This window comes from Neodiprion lecontei, chromosome 5 (genome assembly GCF_021901455.1).
Source record: "Neodiprion lecontei isolate iyNeoLeco1 chromosome 5, iyNeoLeco1.1, whole genome shotgun sequence".
In the NCBI taxonomy this organism is placed as follows: Eukaryota; Metazoa; Arthropoda; class Insecta; order Hymenoptera; family Diprionidae; genus Neodiprion; species Neodiprion lecontei.
Window position 1 is genome coordinate 34,510,149 of NC_060264.1, and position 25,142 is coordinate 34,535,290.

A 25,142-nucleotide genomic window follows, 5' to 3' on the forward strand; every position below is an offset into this window, starting at 1 on the left:
GTGCACGAGGTAATACTTTAAGACGCTTTAAAGATTAAGGGTGGGATAAAATATAGTAGCGTAACCGAAATTCTGTTGAGATTTTTTCGAATCTTCGTCACGTTGTTCATCTTCGTGACCCTCGATCTTAACCCTCTTAATCACGGTGGGATGCTCAGCGTTATTTATTTTTAACTTATTACAGGCCAGAATCGTTGATCTTTGATAAATTTTACACCCGCGGTATTGGATTTAACAATTATCCAATTCTGACCTCAGATTCGTGACCAGCGAGCCCAAAAACCCCCGTGAAACAAAATTCAGGCCAAAACATTGTGTGGAAAAATGTATTACTGAAAGGTTTGAGGATGTTTCGGATGTACCTACACATACCATACCAATCAAAAGCAATTGAAATTAGAAATGCTTAAGAAATAAAGTCTGCGTAGTAGATTGTAAGATATCTCGTTTTATAGACTACGGAAAGTGAATTGAATCTTTACCATTGTAAAACTTGAAGGCAGGACATACAATGGACTGCGTGAAATTTGAGGGGTTGGTTAAGCACAAGCACGTTTATGGCATCTATTGGTTTGAATTTGAGGTGGAATGTAAGTAGTCCGGTGTTAGGACAAATATCCTTAAGTTACCCGTAGAGAAGTTCCCGGTATTGGGTTTGAATTTCTATCCGAGACGAAAGCGCAGCCTGTACCTTAAACTTCTCTACCGGGTTGCAGAGAGTGTGCTTTGTACCCGAATGGATTTGAGAGGCCTCTGACAGGGTGTACAAAGTGACCGATACTTGGGCCTCCGGTTCTTTGCGTTCAACTCACACTTGTTTGGTGTGCCTTGTGGTAGGCTGGCTGTCTCGAGCCGTATCTGCCTGCCTACCTACCTACCTACCTAACTACCTACCTACCTACCTTCCTACGAGAAATGCGAGAACCTTGTGCTCGATGCTTCCCCCACCCTCGTAATATGGCGTCCCAGCGGCGACCTGGGTCTGCATCAAGACGCAGCCTCCCAGAAAGAAGTCGTCAACCACCGTGCCCGGAATCCCAGATCGAGTACGGTACACGCCGTCCTTAGTTCGAGATGACGAGTTGCCTAAGTCGGCGCAGTTGCCCAAGGTGCCCTGCAAGCCGTCGCGAATAACCGAAAAGACCGCATTATCTATTCCTAGACGTGTTTTTCGAGTTTCGTGATTCCAGCGTAGCCTTGCGTCTATTCGCTAATGGATTATGTGCCGTCTCTAGATACCTGTTCGGAACCTTCAACGATGACGCCGGACGCTGAGGAAAAACGCAAGTGAGTATCACAGATGTTGTACCCTAGCTCATATCGTTACAGGCATTACTTGATTTATAATTATCTGTGAAGTAATTTTCAACTATTCGCCAACCAGCCGTCGTATGGATTGAACGATAGAACGATGTGGCGCGTACTAATAATGATCGGCCAGTGGATAACCTTGGTTTTATTTGCTACACGCTAATTTATTCATCGACGCTGCTAAGAATTAACGGTTTTTCGTGTACATATTGTTTGCCATTCATTTTGGAAATCGCGTGTTCGATTTGCTCGCAAATTCCAATCTCGATGCTTCGTTTTTCTCTCCATTATGCATACCGCGGTAGAACGTGATCGGTGCGTAAATATGTAGCGCGTAATGTGATAGAAAAACAAATAACAACTGTGTTACTTACAATTAAAAAAGATGTGTGAAAAAATAAGAGTTTTAAAAAGTCCGTACAGCGGTGATATAAACGCGACAACATTACTCAGCGCAGCTGATTTACATTACACGTTCCGAATTTAGGACTCTGCGTCATAGATGATAGAATATGAGTTAAAGTAGATAAGATTCATAGCAAAGTTGAGATAAGCCTATTGGCAATGCTGATCTTGAACCGCAAGGTCGATGTGTCAGGTTCGTAGTTTCAAATTCTCGGCGCTAAAAGTTTCGATCAACATGCACGCGCGACAGGATGGTATAAATTTCAATTCAGCAATTTCCTCCATACGTACATTGTGACATGCGACATGAACACATCCGCATGTGTATCGTTAAAATTAGTAGCAACTCCAGCTGATAGTGATTACCGTCTCCGCCAATGAGAATGCTTGACCGCATGTCTATAATGAGCTGTACCCTAAACGCGGTTAAAGATCAAGGTAACGGTTGAATACTCCTACACATTGAGCGCATACGAAACAGCATCGCGTATTCGTCCTTATACATTATTCCTGTACGAACGCATTAGACCAAAAATATATAGTACGGCCGATTTTGTGGCCAAACACTCGCGCCTCGAATGCCTACGGTTAAAATCGAGGTGTGGAGCGTGTAACTTGAGCCAAGTATTAGCTGCCCGATTAACATCAGTCGGTGGCTCAACAACTTGGCGGGCAAGTCGCACCTACCGAATTATCATCAGCTATGGTTTAACGTGCAGTGCTGTGTGACATTGTTCGTGAGATTACGATGTAAACGATCCTTTCATCCGGATGAGCTCGCTGCACACTCCGGGATGAGCAAAGTTCAGCCTGTAGAGTTGAGAATTACTGCACCAATTGAGTGAGTTGCTCCTTTTACGAAACATTTCTGGATCCGGTTATTCGAGCCGCCAAGATACGCGTATAATCGAAACGTCGCCGATCGTTGATTGTTGAAAAATCTAATTCATGGTGGACCACCCTTCACATGGGCAATACCCTACTTTCAGTCCTTCTGCAAGACTGTTTGTTCTTCGGATAAGCGTTATCAGTAGGTGTGAAGTTGTCCGTGTCTAAGCCGGTGGATGGAAACCTGGTCAAGATTTGTCTTCTATTTGAACTCAACGTCGCTTTCGATTTACACTCCAAACAGCGGTGAACACGTAAACTCTGATTGCTCAACTCGGATTGCAAAACTTGAATGTCTCTGGCACCTGCAGGGCGATCTTTGGTTAAGCAAACCCAATAGACACGGTCTTCTCATCTGTGAGGATTTAACATCGATGCACGGTGTTCGGGCGACAAATTTTCAGTTCGATTACGTGTTCCACCCAAAGCGGTCTGGTCTTTGCTCATTCCGAGGCTGATTGAAATTCGGTACTCCCGTCACGTTTTTTGAGACAGTAGTTATAGACCGCTGAAAAAAGAGCGGCGCAACGTTCATTGAGCAATGCCAAAACACGTGCATAACACACACTGGAAGTTGATGAATCAGTTTCATCGGATAATTATTAATGCGAACGTTTGACTCTCCTGAATATCGCAAGCCACGCTTCACATTGATCAAGGGCGGAGCTGATATTGGTGAATTGATTGCCGATACGTGTTCGCGTATCCAGAGTGAGTTGCTACCACGATACGGTAGTTGAACCGCAGAAAAGCCGCAACCGGGCAGTCAATAATTGATTGAGATCTCAGAAGACTCTGATTTCATATCCGTGAAGATAGCCGCTGTCCAGAGGAGACTGAAGTTAGTAACGTTAACTTAACGGAAAATTACTATTCTTCTACTGACTTTGAAGTAGTCAAGTTTCCAAAATATAAATACGTTTTGCCTCATTATCATTTACTGAATTTTAGACACTACTGGAATTGTGAAATAACGGTTTTTCCGAAAGGTTAATCGTCACAATAATGTTACCAACTTCAGCCTCATGCTGTCCAGAGCTGTCCGGAAAAATATTGACAGTTAGACTGGACGAGTGGATAGAAATTAATGAAAATTCACGATGAAATCGTAGGGCTTCTTGCGTATACTCTTCGAGACTTAAAATTTGTGTTTGGATTTACTTGTGGGTTGTTCCACTCTTAGATCTATAATTAGTTTCGACGGTTAATGGAGGTTGTAGGAGAAATTGTTTCACGTGGGTTGACAGTAGGTATAATACGGGGGACGCCCTGAGGTTAGGTAGAGAGAAAGAACGGGTTTGGTCACCGCGCTGAAAGGTAACATTTTTTTGAGGTTAAATTTTCAGTCACGTAATCACCCGTGTAACCGACATCGGAGATGGTAAAATAGGAACTCTTCTCATGCAGAATAAGTACATTACATCTATACAGGTTTTCCCCTGTTCAAACATTTGTCTTCTTCTTTCTCCGGTCAACCATATCGAACAGTTCTCATGCTCAGAAAGACTCTTCTCTCATTGCGAGTCATTACCACCTCAGAATTACATCGTGAATGTACAACTTCCTCTACAGCATCGGTTAATTAGCGTTGCAATTATTACCGATTTATGCACCACCAATTACCGGTCCTCCTTTCTCATCGATTCCTGTGGAGAGAGAGAGAGAGAGAGAGAGAGAGAGAGAGAGAGAGTCAAGATCAATGTCGATTAACTCGTTTTTCTCGTTTTCCGGGTTAAATCTCTCGACACTGCGAAGGCGAAAAATAATCGATTTTTTCCCTCGATTAATCGACCGACTCGATTATTTTTTCTAACAGTCGGTTTTTGTTTTTTACTCCCATGAACGATGCAATACAATATTAATTTATGTGATTAAGGAATCAATTATTATCACTGTCTTGTGTACTACGTACCTATTTCATGTAATAAGCGAGATTTTCATAAATATTTTTACCTGAAATTGAAATCAAGACTACGGACTGAAATTTCCGAAATTTTGGTTTAACAAAAATATGAAATAATCGATGAATCGAATAATTCTTGCCGGTTCGATCGAGTCATGTTCGATTATTTCTTTCGACTCGATTAATCGATGCATCGATTATTTTCAACTTAGTGGCAATCGCTACTCGACACCCGGTATGCACATACGTGAAATTTCACAGTTCAGCTTAGGCTTAATGCACGTATGGCTTATGTGGGTGTTTGTACACGCCTAGTCATTCGTTCGAACGCCTTTGGTTGAGCTACATTGCACGAGAAGGTGGGAGACCAACACACAGACAAACACACAGGCAGACTGCTTCGGTGTGCAAATGCGTTGATTATATTTCATACTCTCTTCTATAAATGGGTTATGCGATTCTCCGGAGAGTTGGAGAGGCGTTCTATCATCCAGTGAAAGATAACCGTAACGTTTCTACATTCCGTTGCTAATAATTAACGGTTTATCTATGACTTTGGTTTAGTCTTTATCGTGGGACGCGTTTGCGCATCGGTTTTTCGTTTACATTATCATTTTAATTTTGCGCCATTATTTTCCCCACCATATAGGATCGATGACGGTGCGTGTGAAGTGACAGGTCGGATATTATAATCGTCTTGCAAAACTATGACGGCATCTGGTGCGTGCGTGCGTGCTTACGAGGCAAATAAATACAGGAAATAGTATACAATCACCTTTGAAACACATGGCGGTACTGTTTCATAATACCAAATAACGTTTACGATTAGAATAACGTTTATGTCATTCTGTGTATATACAATATGAACAATTAAAGTTTTTGTCAAACCGCACCTCGTCTGCATTTATGTAATATCTGTTCGCGTATTAAATACCCGATACATGGTTTTCACAAACTGGATATTGACACGTGCCATTTTTCAACTTCCGTGCAGAATTGGGAAATATTCGGGAAGCTCAGAGCAAAGGGAATTTCTTGAATTACACAATTACCAATCGTTTCGTGTTGAAAAAATTTCATGTATTATGAGACAATCTTTAAGGGGGTCGATTTCGAGGTTGACGTACATATCTCCAAATATCAAAGTCCAAGTATCTCAAACGCGAAATACGGCTTAACAGTCCCATTATATGCACGATTCCGAACAAAAACACTCCGAGACATTTTCATTTGACGAAGAAATAAAGAAATGGCATCAAATGAAAATGCGTTGAAGTGTTTTTGTTCAGAATTGCGTCTAAGATGGAGCTGTTAAGCGGGGCTGGGTTGAAATTCCGGATTTGAAAAGTTCCGAAAGCGGCAAAGTCCGAATTTTATCGTGGCGAAACTCAAAGTAAATAAATTTAACTTTGACAAAACATCAAAGATTGGGATGGTCCGAAAGTGCAAAGTTCCGAAACGGGAAAGTTCGAAGAGAACAAAATGCCGAAAGGGCATGACTCCGACAATTCAAAGTTATGAAAGTGCGAAAATGAGAAAATAAGAAAATTAAAAATTTCGAAATTCTGAATGATCAAAGATAAACTTCTGGCTTGGTGAAATTTCACCACTTTGATCTTTCTTCGTTTTGGTTGTGCGATATTTTTATCTTCGGAATCCAGGTCATTCTGATTTTCGCTTCTTGATTTTTTATACCGACTCGTTCAGCAAACCACGCTGTATGAGTACATTTTAATTTTCGGAATGTTACTCTATCGAAAATTTACTTTTCAGTATTTGCTCCGTCGTAACTTGAATATTGGAAATCTAATGTTTCGAGATTCCGTCGGGATTCCGACCATTCGAAACTTTGTTGTTTCGTAAAAGTTTGTTTTCTTTACTTCAAATTTCGCCGACAAATAACTCAGAATTAAGCGCTTTCGGAACTTTTCAAATTCGTACCGTCAACGCCGCCCCTGTTAAGCCTTTTTCTCGTTTCGGATACTTGGACTTGGATATTCAGAGATATATACGTCAACGTCGAAATCGACCAGGCACAACGGTATTATCTTTTCTAGCAGCACCTCGTGCACAGGATAATAAAATTTGCCCTCGCGTGCATCCAACTGGCGTCCTTTTCCCCACCCCGCCAAAAAAAAAAGAAAAAAAAAACTAGACAACGACCAAAACCCCAGAGGTATAATATTCTATATTTAGCCTGGTCTTACTTTCCAGGAAACACTTCCGATTCTTAAGAGTATGTTTTTATTCTCGTACTTAAGCAAAGAACGTGGCGTCGCCTCACGTGACTCGGATCTTCCCCTTGGGGGCGGATTTGTGAAAATGATAAAAATACGTGAGATTTTCTTTTTCATCCGCATACTGTGGCATATCCGGTTCCCATTTATTTTTGGTACTCAACCCATTGACAAAAAGTTAATGCGGACAAGCAGCCAGCCGGCGAGTTCTCGAGTCACGCCGGGCAAGATAATATGAGGAAGCAAAGAAATTGCTGAGGAGGATATATCGGGTTGGTTAGCTCGGATTTTCCTGCCAGTTTCAACGCCGTGGAGTTCTTCAGTTTACTCAGGACAATATCCAGACCGTTTCGTTGTCTCGTGTTTTACTAAGTTTCAATGCACACCGTCCTGCAGTACTTTGACTTCGTCTTTCACGCTTTCCTCTTATTTTGCCTGTTTCTTTTCTTTCTCCTCTTTTTCCCCACCTTGTCTTTTTACATTTTTTTTTCTCCTTCTCTCGTCAACCCTCTCTTTTCAAATACGAACAGAGACCTCAGCACTGCAGCTCTTTATTTATACACACAGCGGCTCATTAAAATCTTAACCCATTAAGTTTATTTGAAGTAAAAACATTCCACCCTGGCAGAACTTGACTAATTTACTCCGTGTATAAGGTATACCCATGCTCTATGCGCACATAACTATAACTTATATATGTATACACGTCAAGTTCTCCGGGTGAAATTTTTCACCTGTTGCGAAATAACTCGTATATACCAGGGTTAGTCAGTTTGTTCGTTTATACATTTATATCTAATAAAGTTTTTATCCAGTTCGCGAGTGACTTTCGCGCGAATATACAACACCCTAATTAATTCGATGTGATGTTTACACCAAATCAAGATGCACCGATCGGCAAATATAACCTGAAAGATGAAACAATTAACCGTTTATACTTGAGGTTATGTAGCACTCCTACCCTTACCGACCGATTTACTTAACATAGGAAGAAAAGGGGTGAGTTTGCTCGGTCGGTAAGCGTAGCAGTACTACAACTATTAAGTTAAGGTCAACTATTCCTACTTTCCTGGAGTGAAAAACTTTCAAACAATATCTGCACCGCGGAATCGATGACCATCGAATCGAGTTGGTACTGTTCAATTATTTCCGTGATGCCATTTGCGTCGGATTCGAGAGTTGTCCAATTCGGATGGAGGTCAGGACGAACCTCAATGGATGTAGTCGCAATACAAGCAATACAAGATCGAAATGACCAGCGAATGCAGCTTAATGACGCGTGAATAGTTACTTCATTCAGCAGCTTAACCGCGTGGCGTCGATTTTCTGGTTTGGTAGCCTTTCAGCTGTACAGAGACTGCACTACTAGACAGAAGCGTGAATCAACGAAAAACCGGATCCCGCAGTTGTAATTTCTTCATTCTCTTACAAGCTGGAACTGTGTAAGAAGAAATCGTTTTGACCATTGAAACCCAATCAGCGATGAGGAAGTATGCGCAAGAAGAGTTTCTAACGCCTCAACATCTGAATACGCGAGGAAACGTTGGAAATAATATTATTAGTAAAATTTAGAGCGTACATTGACTGTCCACGATCGTCGATTCTTATCGGTTGAAAAAAGGGGAAAGAAGGAGGCGTCGGAAAAAATGTTTTTATCAGGCTGCGTGAGTCAGTACATTATCTATTGATTTCTGGTCTCAGTCAGAACCTAGTTCTCTCTTTCTCTTGGTGTCTCTAAACTCAATCAGTGACTGTTTTCGAACCGTTCGTCCGGCGGATTCGCTCCGCGGTTTTGTCGTGTTGTCACCGTTTCAGAGCGTTTATTGCACCCTAGAAGTTACCTTTTCAACGGTTTAAAGGGTCCCATGGACCCGAGAAAACTAGGCCATGATTACTGAGTAATAGCGCGTTAAAAATTTTGCCGCAGGCTGCAGCTGAGCCACGCAGATACAAGGTTCGTATGGCTGGCTAATATGTATACCTACTTATTTACTTTCCATTCAAGCTGACCGATCGTGAGCACCTCGCATGCGATTCCTTTTACGCGAGCGGTTTTTATACCTACACGTCCTTACATTTTATACGTCGCGGACCCTCCGATGTTCAGACCTCTTCAAGGCTTCAACCGGTTTCTCATTCCTGTAACGTACATATACACCATTCTTCGGTATAAGCGCTTGTACTGCTGTAGGTACGGTTGGTTGATCATCTTCGGACCGAAATGAAGAGTAGACGTGATTAATGATTTCGATTTTTTTGGCATTAATTATTTCAACTGATTCTCATTGTATACTTGACCGAGGAATGACCAAAAACACTTAATAATTACCCTAAAAACGAGAAAAAATTTCCGCGAGTTACAAAAATGACAACCGCATTGTGCGATTTTTAATTATTGCCAAATTCGTCCGTGATTTTTAATAATTTGCCAGTGTTAACGCTGATTTATGATTTCCCAGCGTTCCGGTGATTTTCAGTGGATCATTGATTATATGGAATCACAGGAAGTCACAGGAAGTCACCTGAGAAAGCTATGTAATCAAAAAAATACAAGAAATCATTGAAAATCACCAGAATTTACATGAAAAGGGTGAAAATTTTCGAAAATCATACGTGACATTGAAAGTGAACATTGCAAAGTCACAGTTCACCTTGAAAAATCACATGATAAAGTAAAAACGAACAGAAATCACTCGAAAACAAGGTAAACGAATGGAAACGATTCGTTTGATTTCGAAGCGAATGGGTCCCTCGAGTCCAAAATGACATTTTTGGCAAATAACTAACATGCGTGAGAGCGCAAATAGATACCGCACCGTCAATAATAGAGTAGGTAGTGTGACTTTTTCCTTTTCTATTTGTTTTTCTTTCCTGTTTTTTCTCAGTCCTCTTCAGCTGCATGCATATACATAGGTAGACATAAGTCGCATACACATGCATCGTGCGCATACGTTCGTCAGACCAGAAATCCGGATGACAAAATTAGATTGTGATGAGATTGTGTGCACGGCAAGAGGGGGGGGGGGGAACGGAGAAAGAGAGGTATAGATAGATAAATAGATAGACAGACAGATAGATAGATAGATAGATAGATAATGTTTATTATGCCCGTGGAAATGTTGGAAATACGCATAGGATAAAATTAAAATAAAACTAACGAAACTAAAGAAAAGAGAGAGAAAGAGAAATACAGAGAGACACTTGCGCCGGTATTGTGTGCATGTAGATCTAGGTATAAGGTACTTGCAACGTTGAGGAGTCAGAAATGCTCAGAAGTCCGCTGCATGTACGTTACAGCGGCGTCCGGATGACGCAGAATAGATTCGTCGTTTGAACCACGTGACCAGGTTATACGCGTTACGTGCTCACGTATGCGCGCATACGCCGGCCATTAACGCAGTATCTCGTTCGGCGCAGCAATTAGGTGTTAATTTTATACCTTGAGGCCAGAGGAATTTTTACCCCTTAGGGCTAATTGGGTGACGGCTGTTAAAAACTGATACTATGGGAATTGTCCCATTGGATTATATTCCACAAGTAATAGGCTGGTGGTTCTTCTTAGATTCCATTATTTTTCCACAGAAAACAAGAGAGGCAACGAAAACAAGAAGAATGGAAATAGATTACCGATTTTTCTTCGAACCTTGTTTAGTTGATTCCATTCTTGGTTCTTTATTAGGAAACTAAAAAAAATCTGAGACTATCAGGACATTTTAACCATTTATTTCTACCTTCCGGTATTCCTGTTTGCAATTACTTCTGTAAATATCAGACGGTTCCTTTCCAACGTCCGTTATAATTAGTCACGATTCGACGGCGTCGCTTTGGCTCGCTCTGGGACTTGTCTAGACGCTTAAATATACTAGTAACAGTAGTAGTAGTAGTAGTAGTACCTAAGTTAAACGATATTAACGTAGGATCATTTCACTTGCTAGTCACACGTGGTTTCCTACCACGTGGTCGTGATGACAGCTCGCCACGTGTTTATGATCTAACTTCGGTTAACCATTTTAAACGTAACTTATGTGAAAAGCGTTCTATAAGAAACTATAATCGGCAATGAATCGGCAATGAATACTGAGTCATACGTTTTAATAATTATCTTTTTAATTTTCAATTTTCAGGTCGATCCCGAAGATGCTTTCCTTCCATTGACCGAAGTGACGAAAAATTGAAAGGAGTAATAATAATTTGGAAAAAATTGTGGAAAATAATATAAACCAGCAGAAAAATATCAAGATCAAAGACGGCGGAAAGGATGTCGCTAACGGTCGAGATTCAGGCACCGCTTCTCAACGGAAACGGTAAGAAAAAAAAGATACAAAGCAAAAAATGGTGTCAAACGCGGTATTATGACAAGCGGATATAAAAAATACAGTTTCACTGGTATCGACGGATTGAAATAATGAATCGGATTATGCAAATCCAAGAGTTATTATATGTTAGCTATATAGCTATTTCGCAACTCGATTAAAAAGTAAATTGAATTCTGTGCATTTTTCTTTTCTTTAATCACTGCAACGAGCATTAAACGAGCCATCAATGAACCGTAATCAAAAACTTTGGGCCCCTGGGTCCCTGACCCTGATGCGTCCCTGAAAAGCGGCTAACTCGGACGGCCCAAAGCTCCAGTGTCATTTAAACATAACGCGTAAACGGAACTCAGGTGCGAGGCTAACGAACTTTCTTAGATTATTATTAACGGAGGCTTTTGGATTCCAGCCAATAGTTACAACAGATTCCGTTTCAGTGTAATCCAAGAGGTCATTGACCATCCTGCTTTGAGAATCCTACTTGCAAATATACATACGTCGGATATCGTTACGTAACCAAAGAGTAATTGTGCCACAATTCACACAAGCATCACAAGATTTGTTAATGTATGTACCTATATCAGACATCAATTGGAATATGATGTACGAGGTGTTCTACTTTCCTAGATAACATATCACGGAACAGGGTAACTGACCGATTATACTTCGGAAAAAAGAATGATGAGAGAAGAGAGAGAATGATTGTCTTATTGCAGTGTTTAATTTATCGTCGAAAAGTTTGCATTTGTTACGTTCTGCAATAGCACTCGCTAGTAATATTAGAATAAAAGTAATAAAGATTGAATGCTCAGTTCCAGTGAATATTAGTTTCATAAATACGATTTTTTCTTCCATTAGTTTATCATAACGATAACCGATTGATAGCCGTAAATCTAATCGTCTTTTGTTCCACCTATTTCATTAGCTACGCCTATTAAATCACAATATTTCTGTCAATTTCCACAGTTGGGAGTCCAAGTTACATATCCGGATCGATAGGTACAAAATGTCTTTGCTGTCCTTATGGATATCACATAGACTTGGATTTTGTGAGATACTGCGAAGCTGTCGCTGCTGGAAGTTCTGGATCGGATCGAGTAAGCGAGAGGCGAAGGAAAAGGGAACGTCGACGACAATGTCAATCGATGGAAGTTCTTCTTGGCTTGGTAAGGTTATGTCTACTGACCCTCCTGACATCGTTTCATCACGGATTACGAAACCGATCAATAACACAAGCTCTTCGTAATTTCAGGTCAGTCCTGCCCTGGCCGGCATTGAATCCCAGCTGCCCAAAATCGCGCAGGAAAGTTCATCGACCAATGGTATCACCACTTTGCCGCGATCCAGTCACGCCAGGCCGTGTAACGTTCAGCATTCACCGATTCTAGACATCAGCGATGTCGTAGGCGACTTTGAAGACACCTTGAGACGCTCTTCGAGATCCTCCAGACCTTCGGATCGTCATAATTATACCGAACAAATTGGTGAGTCCCAATATCTACGCCGTTATGACTGGCAACTGCTATAACTTGCGTGTAATGCGGATCCAGATATTAGGAACGGATGTTCACGGTTTATATCATCGGGATTCAACGTTGCTTGCTTGTAAATGTCGACTGTTTGAACTACAAATAATTTATACTTAAGGAAGAATCAGACAATATGTTATATCAGGAATAAGGTAAAAGAATGTGGTGAGTCCCAATATCTACGCCGTTGTTACTAGCAACTGCTGTAACTTGCGTGTAATGAAAGTTGCCAGCCACAGGCGGCGGTAGAGGAGCTTTCAGATATTATGGGCGGATGTTCGCGGTTCACATTATTTGGATTCAACAAAGCTTGCTTGGAAATGTTGACTGTTTAAACTGAAAATAATTTACACTTAGGTAAGAATCAGAAGTATGTTGTATAAAAAATTAGGGCGAAAGAAATCGCTCGTGCAAATTGGTAACTCCCACTATCTACGCCGTTATTACTGGCAACTGCTATAACTTTCGTGTAATGTGAGCGGCGGGCCACAGGCGGCGGTAAACTAGCTTTCATACATCAGGAACGGTTCACGGTTCAAATAATCGGGTTTCTATCGTCACTTGCCTCGAAATGTTTGTTTGTTAAAACTGAAAATAATTGATATTTGGCGAAGAATCAGACAATACGTTCTATCAAGAACAAGATGAAATAAATTATTCCTACGTTTTATTACATATAAGCAACCGTTTTGAACAACGGCTATGCTATCTTGTAAATGTTTATCAGTTTTTCGTATTTTCTAAAACAAGAACAAAATAACAAAACTTACGGGACATAATGCAATGCAAGAAAAACGTACTTTCCTCTTATTGTAGGCACTGTTTTGCACTTGTGTTTATCTCGGTAAAACGTTCTCTAGTATTTAAGACAGTCCAAGATAATTACAGAATACATAAATTTATTCCTCTTCAAAAAGTGTTTAGACTTGAGACTCCAAATCTTCGTCACGCATAATTTACAGTCCAGAGACTCGTAGTAACGTTCTCACATTCATTCTCACACGTGCCTTTTGTTTTCAAAATTTCGTTGTATCCTGTAACAAGCAGCAAGGCATGTCAGTCGCCAAATCGGTACCCATTGTTGTGGTAACATGTGCGCTAAATGACAGCCTATTCTTACACACTATCGTCACGATAACTGTAACTGGTGATCCATGAATGAAGCTGGTATATCGCATCTTCATAGGTCATCCTAGATGACAATTCAGAATTAATAATTCGGTTATTCCTAATTGGAATTGAATTCAAGGCTGAAGTTTATTGAACCGATAGTACATAGAATCGTAAAATTGTTGCAAGTTGGCCGAAATTAACCACCGAATTTCCTAACGGGCACATTTATTCTTTGAGTCGCTTCGAGAGGGACAGTCGCGTTGACGATGATTCCGAACCCTAATCAGGTAGAGAACTTAATTGCCCCGTTCACTAGAATCATCATGTCAGGTAGTAATCCCTGGTCCCTGGAAACAATTTCCCACGTCCTCTCTACATATTTACTACCGTTAGCCAATGTCCAGGTACTTTTGACGAAATGTTGAAGTTCATTCTCGTCCCTGTCTTCGACGAGGATTGTTGTAGTTCCGATTTATTTTTCACCATGAACTGGAAGTACGTAGTGGAATTCTATTACGAATATCAGCTATTCTATATAAGGCAGAAACAAAAAACAAGTAAGGCATAGATCATAATACATTAATACATTATAAAATAAGACTTAAAACTCGAAGTTTCTGTGACTAGAAATCATTGATTGCGTTCATGCGATTTAACCAAGAATCAATTGTTTGCTAAAATGTAACATCGCTTGACACTCGGTGAAATATTTTTCAACTAGCTGGTGCGAAATCGTCAAATTTTAAACTTTAGCCGCGATTTCCTGATGTTAAACGAAAGAAGTGTCACGATTTCGGTGATATAAAAAAAAAGATGGGGAAGTAATTGCGGTGATGCGAATTGATTTCAATGCATATTTCGAAAATATTTCTTCCCTGCGCTACTGAATAACTAGTTCGTGAACACCGCAGCTTCCTTTCACCGTTTCCACCCGTTCGGTACAACTTTCGGCAATGTAGTCCAAGATACAGAATAACGATAACGATTGCAATTCATAATTAAAACAATATAAATAGAAAGTAGAATGCATTATTAAAGTTTATTACAACTTTTCGGTATAATAATTTCATATTTCTATGCTTCGATTCCTTTCATGCAGCTATCCTACAAAGCAGTTATGCACAGTCCAGTAAACACTGACGAATCGTTCGTTACGAAGGGACCGTTATAACTACGTCTCATGGCGTTGTATCGATATAATTGTTCTTCCCCTCATCCAGTGTCTCAAATTACTAGCCTCATAATCTGTTCAATAATTATTATCAAAAATAGCACAGAATTTTGCCCGCCTCTCGAGAGTTTCGCGTCTTCTTGATCCGAGCAAAAATCCGACACGTGCTCGTCTATTTTCCTTCAAGTCAATGCTCCGCAGCTATCATTTTTCTCGACTCCTTTCACACATTTCTTTCATTACAAACCTGAGACATATCTCATACTTCGTTGGATCTCGAGAGCTTATCGAAACGGTTTGCTAAGCTGCATCAGCTGATGACCATGGCTGCCGGTTGAATTAAGCCTGACGTTGCACGTTGTTTACAATTAGACAAGATAAAAGCAAGTCTGAACAGGTACCTCAGCCACTATGCAACGAGAGAGCGTTCGAAATTCAAAACTGTTAAAAAAATCGTTTGGCCGTTATTCTGCTTGTTATTTTCATTACTGCTGTATTATTGTATCAGTGAAGAGGAACGTCGCCTGTTTTTTTCCTTATTAGGTATTAAAATCCAAGTTTCAGTCATTATATTGACCGTTTTTTTTTTTTTTTTTTTATTATATAGGTAAATTGATTTTTTTCTCTTTTATATTCAATATTAACGAATGTATCTCTTTGCATTACGGCGAGGCAGGTAAGCTTCAAGATGCGTTGCAAATAACGGTTCTCGAATAGAATGAGATCCAGGTATAGTCATAAAATCGTTATTCGGGTAAACATAGGTATCCGCCTATTCAATGAATTGGGGTATTTACGTTTTTGAACCTATACCTTGTTGACCATTAGAAGTTTTGAGTGGGTGTTTTGGGAGGGTTGATAATCGAGGACATAAAATGAACAAGAAATTTCGAATCTTGCATTTTGGCGTAAAAACTCGAGATCGTTGATATCGAATAGAAATACACGAAAACAACTGAATACAAAAAAGAGGACTCGAGTTTATAATGATAATTAGAAAAATTTCTTAAACGTCTTAATTAATTTTAAAACTTGACTACGCGATATTGCAAAAAAACATTTGATTGATTCGGTCGTCGGACTTTCCAAATAAGACTTTCTCTTTTTGCAAACTGGCGCAAAAATGCCTGTCGTAATAAAAAAAAATTAACTTTTATTGAGACGTATTTCAAATTAATATAAATCAAACAGCGAAAAAAGAAACTCCGCCAATTTTCTGGCGGTATTGATAATATTTAAAGTACACGGTCGGATCGAATATGTAGATAAAGTAACAGGATAAAACAAAGCCTTATCAAGATATCTTTTGATAGTAGTATAACTGGGCGTCGTATTGTGATAAGTCGTGAGGGTTTTATGTGCCCGGATTATCGTGTGTATTGCCGATGAATTTTGCTTATGCTACTCTATCGTGTGTGACAGGCGTCTTTTGAAAAAGTACATTTGAAAAATCTATTAAATATCGACGCGTCAGCAACGGTACATGGAATTATATTAACAAATAATTCCATTGTATTTCGGAGATTACCATTCCAAGAAATGGTGTTAGATAAACTGGTTAAAAAGTGTTTCACGATCAGTAAGTATAATGCAATACGTGCGATGAATAAATTTGTTTTGAAGCTTGTTTATCCGACACTGATTATTCATCGAATAACGTGACGGACAAACGGAACTGCAATAACAAAAACGACGACGCAGCTTCATTCAGCAAATTTTCATGGTATCGATCGAATCTGAAACTAATCAAACCGATGAATTTATACCATTGACAATTAATGTACCTGACAGTTGTCAACGCAGAAACAACGGTATTTAAGAGGCAACGGGTTCGGCCAACCACGGATTCTCATTTGCATTCGTGTTCGCCTTTGGATCTTTATATTCATCGGTTCGCTATATTTAGAAGTTTTGTAATACCAGCTTATAGAGTATACACAAGATCGCGGTATTTAAACGGTATAAGTTATCTATAACCTGGGCATTCTCTTGCAAAATATCACGCGCATCCCCGTGCAGAATTACGCGCGTAACAACGTATATACATAATACATAATACATAGACACACGGAACACAATAAAACTGAACTTTCGTTCTCTCCTGAATTGTGGGAAAGGATCAGTCGGTCGTTGATGTACATACACACCGCAATAACGTTCGCTATTATTCAGCCCGCAACGTGGCCGCTCGTCTCCGGCATTCCGCATGCTGAATTAAACTCGAGTAGTGAATACCGACGTTATATGTACCCATAATAATATGTCTATTATAGGAGCTTTCTTTTTTCCCGCATGTGTTATACAGGATTCCGAGATAAGCCTGGTACGACGAATTATCGTTTATTACACAAGACGGGTTTTTGTTATCCGTTTTCCGTAAAGTTTGTATAAATTGGGACGCGGTCGATGTTCCGAAAGCGCCTAATTCCGAATTATTTGGTGGCGAAACTTGAAGTAAAGAAATCAAACCTTGAAGAAACGATAAAGTTTCAATTGATCGAAAGTTCCGAAATGCAAGATTTCGAATTGGGCGCTTTCGGTACTTTTCAAATTCAGAATTTCAACCCCACCCCTATAACTCCTAGCGATAATTTTTTCAAAATTAGTGTAGAACGGAGTTTTCGTATCACAACGACAGGCGGCTGCGGACGTCATATCAAGATGCGCAAAGTTCATCGCGCAGGGATCGTTAAGCGCGGGAGAATCGAATCTCGCGCCATTGCCATACGTTTCGCTTTATATTCCGTTGTTAGGGTTAGGTACGGGATATTACTTCACCCGTGCAACGCAAAGGTGTACTGGATGCACGGATGTAGCTAACACACGTATAATTCGCCGTCTTCCGCGCTCCGATGCGCCCTCTTCCCTTGCCTCGCATTCTCAACCGAAAAGCAGCTATTACACATTGTAGCCTGGGTTGTAAGAAAAACGGCTTGGTCACTGAACGAACACAACGGACGGAAACAGGTGTTTTTTTTGGCCACGCACCAAAGCACACCGATCCCCCGTTCGAAGCACCTTGCAAACGGCTCTGCTGCAGGCTGCAGGCCTTTCCGTATACCCTTTAAAAATCGTAACATTATGCGGTTCTTCGACGTAGAAAGAGAAATATGTCATTATGACTACCGATCGAGTCAAGACTTAGCCATTTATTCAGGATGAAGTTACCGCAACGATGCACTCATTCTGGAAAGTCAATTCCTCGAAAGTCATCCGAAAATCGTACAATAATAATTTTTTCTCCTCATGTATCGTTACGTTAACGTTACTAACTTCAGCTTCGTGTTGATTTGCCGCTCTATCATCTGCGGTTGACTCATTTTACCATTTAATCATCCGAAGAGAAACTAACACATCGCCATCATTCTCATGTCTGGCTTTTTTTGCCTACGTGACATGTTCGTCCGAACTGGATCATCATCATCATCATCATCATCATCATCATCATCATCATCATGATCATCGTAAAAGAGTTTATTCCAAGGTATTTGGATCAATGCGCTCAATTTCCATCACGTTGGACGACATGTGCCGCAGACTGCAGTTACGCATCCGCGCGGTTAATGCGCACCTGTTCGCCAACTGCCATTTCACGAGCACCTATGACCTATGTATACATACATAGATATACTTGAGTGGTATTTAATCGCGCTTGTCTGCTGGCTATTGCTGAACACTGTTTATTGGCGCATTATCGGGTTGAACTGAATAATGCGTCGCTGGATTTCTCTTTCTCTGCTTTGCCATTTTCTGCGATGATTTCTTGATAGTCGATTCTCCTTTATACATGCAATTTGAGCGTATAACCAGTGGTTTTCTGGGTAAAAGCGTTACGAGTTTGGTATGCGATTACATCCTGTAGGCATGTCACGTAACGCCGACTAGGCGATCAATGCGCGAAATTTTCTATTTGAAGATTAGATTAACGTGTATTAAGAAAAAGTTTCGGGTTCGTATTTCGGCAGGATTAATATTGCAAGACCTGCCACTTGACTTTTGATATTTTAATACACGTTTGCCGAAGTTATGACGACACCGCGAAGAACTGCGAAGATGATTCCTTGTATATCCAATGCTTTGCGAATGAGTAAAATCGTATAAATAAACATCACGGGTCGAAAATAAAAGAAACGAAATTAGTAAGTAAAAATTATTCTGTACAAGGTGAAATTTTTATACAAAAGATACGAATCCAATTAATTAATTGGTTTGTCCACACAAAAAACACTTCGCAGAATTTCATCCAAGTCCCTACAAGAAAAATTGTCGTCCCAAAGAGATCGAAAAGAAGAGTCATGATTAAATAAATATGATTGTGTTGAAAAAAAGTTTTTTCATCCCGATCGATCCTTTCACCGTTCCAATTCTGTATAGAATTATGCCAATCATCCTCTCGTTTCTCTGGCGCTCTCGAATCGAAATTAGGAATACGCATTATACCTTCCGATGAGATTGCATACAGTGATAATAATAATTAAATTGATAATAACGGTAATAATAATGACAACGATGATAACGACATCAGTAATTAAATGTATTAATGACAATATCAACTAGGAGGTGACTCTGGAAAAGACGGCGCTTCGTTGGTTATAGTTATAACGTTCGGGCTGATCGTGAACCAGGGGAATCCCCACTCCTTTGACTTCTGGGCAATTTCTCAGTCCATCTCGCAGTGTCGGACTGTTAGAAGCAACAGTTGAACTCGCGTAGCCGTGTCGTAAATGTAATGCGGAAATGATGGAGTACTTCTTCGAGTGCGATTGAGATTAATTATTAGCCTCCGTCAACCCTTGGCCTGATTTTCTCGCCACTGTAGCCCTCCATTCTCCACCCTTTTCGCTATGATTAAGTGATAATAATTGAAGGTCCGGAATCGGTGTGGAAAAAAAATAAACGAAATCAAAATGTGACGCCTGGGGGTTTTCATTAAATATATATGTAGTAAAAATATTCTACTTAACTACTGCTAATTAATTAACTCGGTAATATTAATGTGTAAATATATCGATCTGCTATGGTAAACAAGGAATAAAGTTTGAATAAAATTTTCATCATTATTGAAATAGATAAATGATGACAAAAAGAAACATGCAATCCTGAACGAAAGACTGCCAACCATGTTAACTAATAACTCGATATCTACTAACAATGAATAATCTCTTTACTATTAGATCGTATGCAAAAATCGAGAAAACATGAATAATTCTCAATCTGATGATTTAATAATAGATTCGTGACGTTGTCCAATTGTCACTGTCTCCCTAATTTTTTGTTGCCAAGCAAGTTTTGTGATAAATTAAAATGTGGCTACTTCGTTAAATCGACGTCACGATTGTGCATATTATGTGTTATCTATAGTTAAATATAGAAAAAAATGGGTGTCAAAAGTTTCATTCGTAAGCGTCTACCGTTCTGTAAGTTGAAGATCAAAAAACGGAAGAACAGTGAGTCGAAACAGTCCAGTTTTTGCTTGCTTTTTCCACCTCCGCAATGTACCATAACAAAGCTTGAACACAAATATTTTGTAATTCTTTCGGTGTATAGTTATGCACTTATGCGTAGAGCGGTAGAGAGATAAAATGAAACAACACATCTTCGACCCTGATAACGAGCAGTACAGAAGCTACAGCAAATTGATATCTCAATTTCGAGAAGTTTTCTGAACTACCATTCACCAAGAAAATATTCCTACGACAATATCTCGTGTCTATCGTAATTGAGAATCAAGCTTTCCTTTCTGTCTCATGTCGTGCGTGTTGCTCTTTCGAGCTATATGCAAATTCTGTTATGCCATCTTATTACAAGGTCAAAGTTGGAGTTCATCTTATCTCTATGCAAACACACATGAGTGTTATACTTGTTATCGTTGTTCCTTAAACACTGGTCTGCGGCACACTATGCTAATATTTCAGTAAATTTGACCTCATCCGAAGAGTTGGTCTTTACGAACTGTGTTTACACACAGTGACCAAATCGGGACTAACGTAGATACTATACCTCCAACATGCCTTTGGTTATATTCACTGTCAAGGATTTTCTATTTCTCATCTGGTATCAAAAATCTCACCGCAAAATTATCTCCATGCAAGCTTAACAGCCGATATCCTAGAGTCAGAACCCACGGTTTGAAACGCACATTCTTTCAGATGCCTGCGTATCGCGACCTTCCGCACAAACGGAGGGCCCACCGGACTTGGACAATGCCAGCATTACAAGCGGGAATTCTAACCCTAGTACGGGGGCGTTGCAGGTAAATAAAACGACGTAACCTTATTTCTCCTCCTCCAATTGTTCGTCAAAATAGCTGAAGAGCAAATATTTGGCCTTGGGATATTCGTTCCGCAGAAACTTGTATTCAATCCGAGATTTTTCGTCGATAGAAATATACGTGATGACATCAGATACCAATAAGTAGCACGTCACGCGTTCTCTTGTTCATTAATTTCAAGCTGCAGTGTTATCCAAGGTCAACTATCATTATACACGCAGTGCATATCCGCTCATCTTGAAATAATCTTTCTTCCATCAGAATGTCAGGGAACAGATGGCGACCGCGCTTGAAAGGATGAAGGATTTGGAGGAGCAAGTCAAGGCGATCCCCATGCTGCAAGTGAGTATCCTTCGCGGCAATGTGTGAACAAAAATACACGCTTATGACTCGGTGCACGCATCATTTCCATGTTCAGTAGCTGGCTGTACTTAGTTCCGTACTAGTTACCTTTCCATCTAATAACTGTAGCTAAATTCCCGAGTACTTTCTACCCGTCGTACATGGAAGACAATGGTCTTTATTATCGTAACAATCTTGTAGGTTAAAGTGTCCGTTTTAAAAGAAGAGAAAAGGCATCTCCAGCAGAGGATCAACGAGTTCAATCGGTGGGAAACTGAGAACAGAAGCACGCTGCACAGGTACAGAAGTCAATCGTTTTCCGAGGATCGGACGCCTTCTGCTCCGGACCCAAAAATTCCCACCAGAGACATGGGAACCATGTGCGGAGTTATGACCAGAGACGTTGGAGTGTCTCACCAGCAGGTGAATAATCACGCTACTTCTCTTTGCTCGATTTAAATCCTGGACCAATTTTTGTAAATTGTTCTTATGGACCACGAAACTTTCAGATAAGGACCAGGGATGCCGGGATGGTGACAAGTACGCCGATTCAACAACGATTGGAAAACATCGATCAGACCACCGCGAGCATCGATGACACTCTGCTATCAACACCTAAGAGGAACATTTCTCATATGAAACTGGAGCGTAGCAGGCTGCAGATCGAAAGCATTCTACCAAGCGTTATGGGAAGGCCTGAACAGAAATTATCTCGTAGTGGTTTAAAGTTGGAAAACATTTTTCCAGAATTAACGCTACGTAAAGTTCTTCAACGAAGCGATCTGCGAATTGAAACGATAAATCCTGACTACGACCTAATCAGAAATAAGTCAGACGTGCAAAAGGAAAATTCAGTGATCTCTCGTACCAATCAGCGAAAGAAGGTTCTTCAACGTGGTGGTTTTTACTGCGATGAAATATCACCAAAATTAAAAGAGGAAATGTTGAATCTAAACACACGGAGCTGCGGGACTGAGACAACTTTAACGATGAAAGATGTAAAGACGAGTGAAGAGTTCACCATGGAACTTGACGAGAGTTTGCGGATACATAAAGTCATGAACACCCCCAAGAGAGTACAAACGATTTCTGTGGAAACGCAGTGTGTTCCGGAAGTAAAACCACTCCTGAAGATTGTTGAGAAGAAGGATCAGGCTGTGCAAGTTTCGAAACCTCTAAAGTTGACCTCCAATGTCGGTGTAACGGTGAAACCGAGATCTTCCGACGTCGGTATCGAAGCCAAACCTGGTCCTGGAACAAGGAATACCGCCTCAGGACCGGACCCGGTCTCTGCGCAAACGATATCACTAAACGCTCTGGGGACCAGGAGTCATTCCTTCAACTACGGCGACAGCAAGCTGACAAGAAAATCTACCAAGTCGATTGGGCTCACGGTCGACGGTTTGATCAAGACTGCCGCAAGATCCACGGACACCACAGGATTGACCCCGAAGAAACGGGAGTTCGGAACTTCTACCCTGAAGAAGAAATTCATCGACGTCGCGGTCGGCGATTCTGTAAGATCGCCACACATCAGCATTTCGTGTTCGGCGAATTACTGTGACAATTGCAAGGACACTATCAAGACATTGGCGAAACAGATCGTAAACAACACCGACAATATCAATCAACAGAACAATAATCAAGTATCGCGCATACCCAGGCCATCCTATATTTCTCTGAGTTCCCCGACCGACCACAGAAGGCAGTTCAAGCGGCAGGATACCTACACCAAGATACCGTGCTCAACTGTCATCAAGTACGACGCTGACAATAAGGAACAATACGAATCGAACAACCGGTAAGTTTAAATTCTTGCTTACGAAATTTTAACACAACGATATTGACGCTGCAATCATTACCCGAGTCCGCGTGAATCGCTCGGCTTGCACGCCAGGTATCTCAATTCAGATTTACCGCTTCTTCGCGCCAACAGTTGCGCAGACGGCCACCCGACATCCAGATTGCCGAGGGACTTCCGCACAAGTGTTGCCAGCTATTATAACCGTCTCTGGCAGTTGTGTTCCACCTGGAGCGTCACCATGGAAACGTAATTACAGCCCGTGGTGAGGTTTCCATAGCCGTCATGTACAGTGCAGAGAACCGTTCGTACTAACCGTGCAAAAAAAGCTGGCCAAAATCCCTGACTGTTATTTTCGATCAATACTTTTTGCCCGGCTAGTAGCAGTGCGTTGTTGTTATTGGTCTCTGCACGATTCACAAGCTAATTTTCTCACCCTTGTGGGGCTCTCAAGGCAGTTAGACTGTTGTTCGTCACTAGTCTGCTCCGGGGTGCCGCTTGCTATGGTGGATAAGTGAAAAGGCAGAATTTATCGAGCGAAGGACATCGATGCTTCGGCAGTGTTCAACCGAATTTCCGAATAATTATCTAGCCGTTGTACATTCGAACGACATATTGGGAACGCCTTGTGAGAGTGAAATTGGGTAAATGCACTGTTCTTTCCATTATCGTTACGGCTTCGTTTTCTCCTGAATCATTCAGCCAGGATGTTCTGTCTCGAAACCGCGTGAATTGTTGCTTCCCGTTTATGGGAAAGGAATTTATGGTGAAAAATGTACTCTGCTTTTCTTTTATACTCTCATTGTTTCCTTTGTTCGCGGAAAGTATATTGCGTGCCTCTGGAATGAGACCATTTCACTCGTATATAGGAGTTACCCATCGCAGAACAGAAAAACAGTCCGAGACGTCTATAAATTTGTTCATAAAGCGTCTTTTAGACGCGGTAATTGTTTTGTACAGGTGGCGATGCGTTGTGATCTGTTCTTACTTGTATGTTTTGACCTTCAGACTCCAGAATTCGGAGACGGAAGAGGTACACGATGAGAAAATATCATCTGAGGAATCATCGCCGGCAGGGGAAAAGTCCGAAGTTGAAGAGAAGCACGGTCTGCCGGACTCGGCGTTGTTCCAACCGATCCAAGAAAAACCCAGACAGAAAGTTAAGCCGTCTCGAGAGATGGGTGCAGCCATGAAAGTGCTGAATGACAATCTGAAAAAATCACCCAGTCGGAATATCAGTCATCAGATAAAAAACGCGACGACAATAATACAGCAGGAATGGTTCAAGGTTTCGAGCACGGCAACCGCGAACCCTCTCGACGTTGAGGACTACCTCGACTGCTTCGAGGAAATCTCCAGCTCTTTGTTAGAGTACATTGTCAACATGAACGACGCTAGTGGCAACACCGCCATGCACTACGCGGTTTCTCACGGGAATTTCGACGTCGTATCAATTCTACTCGATTCCAAAGTTTGCGACATTAACAGGGCTAACGTCGCCGGTTATACCGCCGTCATGTTAGCTGCCCTCGCAGAAGTTCGGAACTCAACACACTCGTCTGTCGCTAATAGACTGTTCCAATTGGCAGACGTCAACGTTCGCGCAAAACAGGTAAACATTTTCGAACGTATTTCGGTGGAGGGGGGGGGGGGGGGGAGGTCCACTCTTCCTTCGCGCTTTATTTTTAAATTGGCTTTGAATAGGTGCTATTGAAAAACGAGAAGGTTACTGGTATAAGACGTTACCACGAAGTAGTGATGTAACAAATATCCGCATTCGCAAAAACCGTGCGAATATTTTGCAAATCTGATTGTCGCATATACTTGATATTTTGCTTACAAAAATTGTGAATGTAAT

The 25,142-nt window shown here is 40.9% G+C and overlaps 1 protein-coding gene across 6 annotated transcripts in view; it reads left to right on the top strand.

Moving 5' to 3' along the window:
- Window positions 1-1,000: 1,000 nt before the first annotated feature.
- Window positions 1,001-25,142, top strand: part of LOC107219714 (KN motif and ankyrin repeat domain-containing protein 2) — a 28,225-nt gene continuing 4,083 nt past the window's right edge. Inside the window, exons 1-9 of one of the 6 annotated variants that reach the window (XM_015658032.2) lie at window positions 1,001-1,287; window positions 10,869-11,048; window positions 12,024-12,223; window positions 12,310-12,541; window positions 21,020-21,123; window positions 21,403-21,483; window positions 21,685-21,906; window positions 21,993-23,284; window positions 24,293-24,896. In XM_015658032.2, the coding sequence (XP_015513518.1) occupies window positions 11,003-11,048; window positions 12,024-12,223; window positions 12,310-12,541; window positions 21,020-21,123; window positions 21,403-21,483; window positions 21,685-21,906; window positions 21,993-23,284; window positions 24,293-24,896 (2,781 nt within the window). In that variant the 5' untranslated portion in view covers window positions 1,001-1,287; window positions 10,869-11,002. Of the gene's footprint in view, window positions 1,288-2,400; window positions 2,558-10,868; window positions 11,049-11,242; window positions 11,411-11,494; window positions 11,625-12,023; window positions 12,224-12,309; window positions 12,542-19,535; window positions 20,318-21,019; window positions 21,124-21,402; window positions 21,484-21,684; window positions 21,907-21,992; window positions 23,285-24,292; window positions 24,897-25,142 lie in introns of those variants that run through there. The other 5 variants (XM_046739868.1, XM_046739869.1, XM_046739870.1 and 2 more) reach the window with 5 other exon arrangements.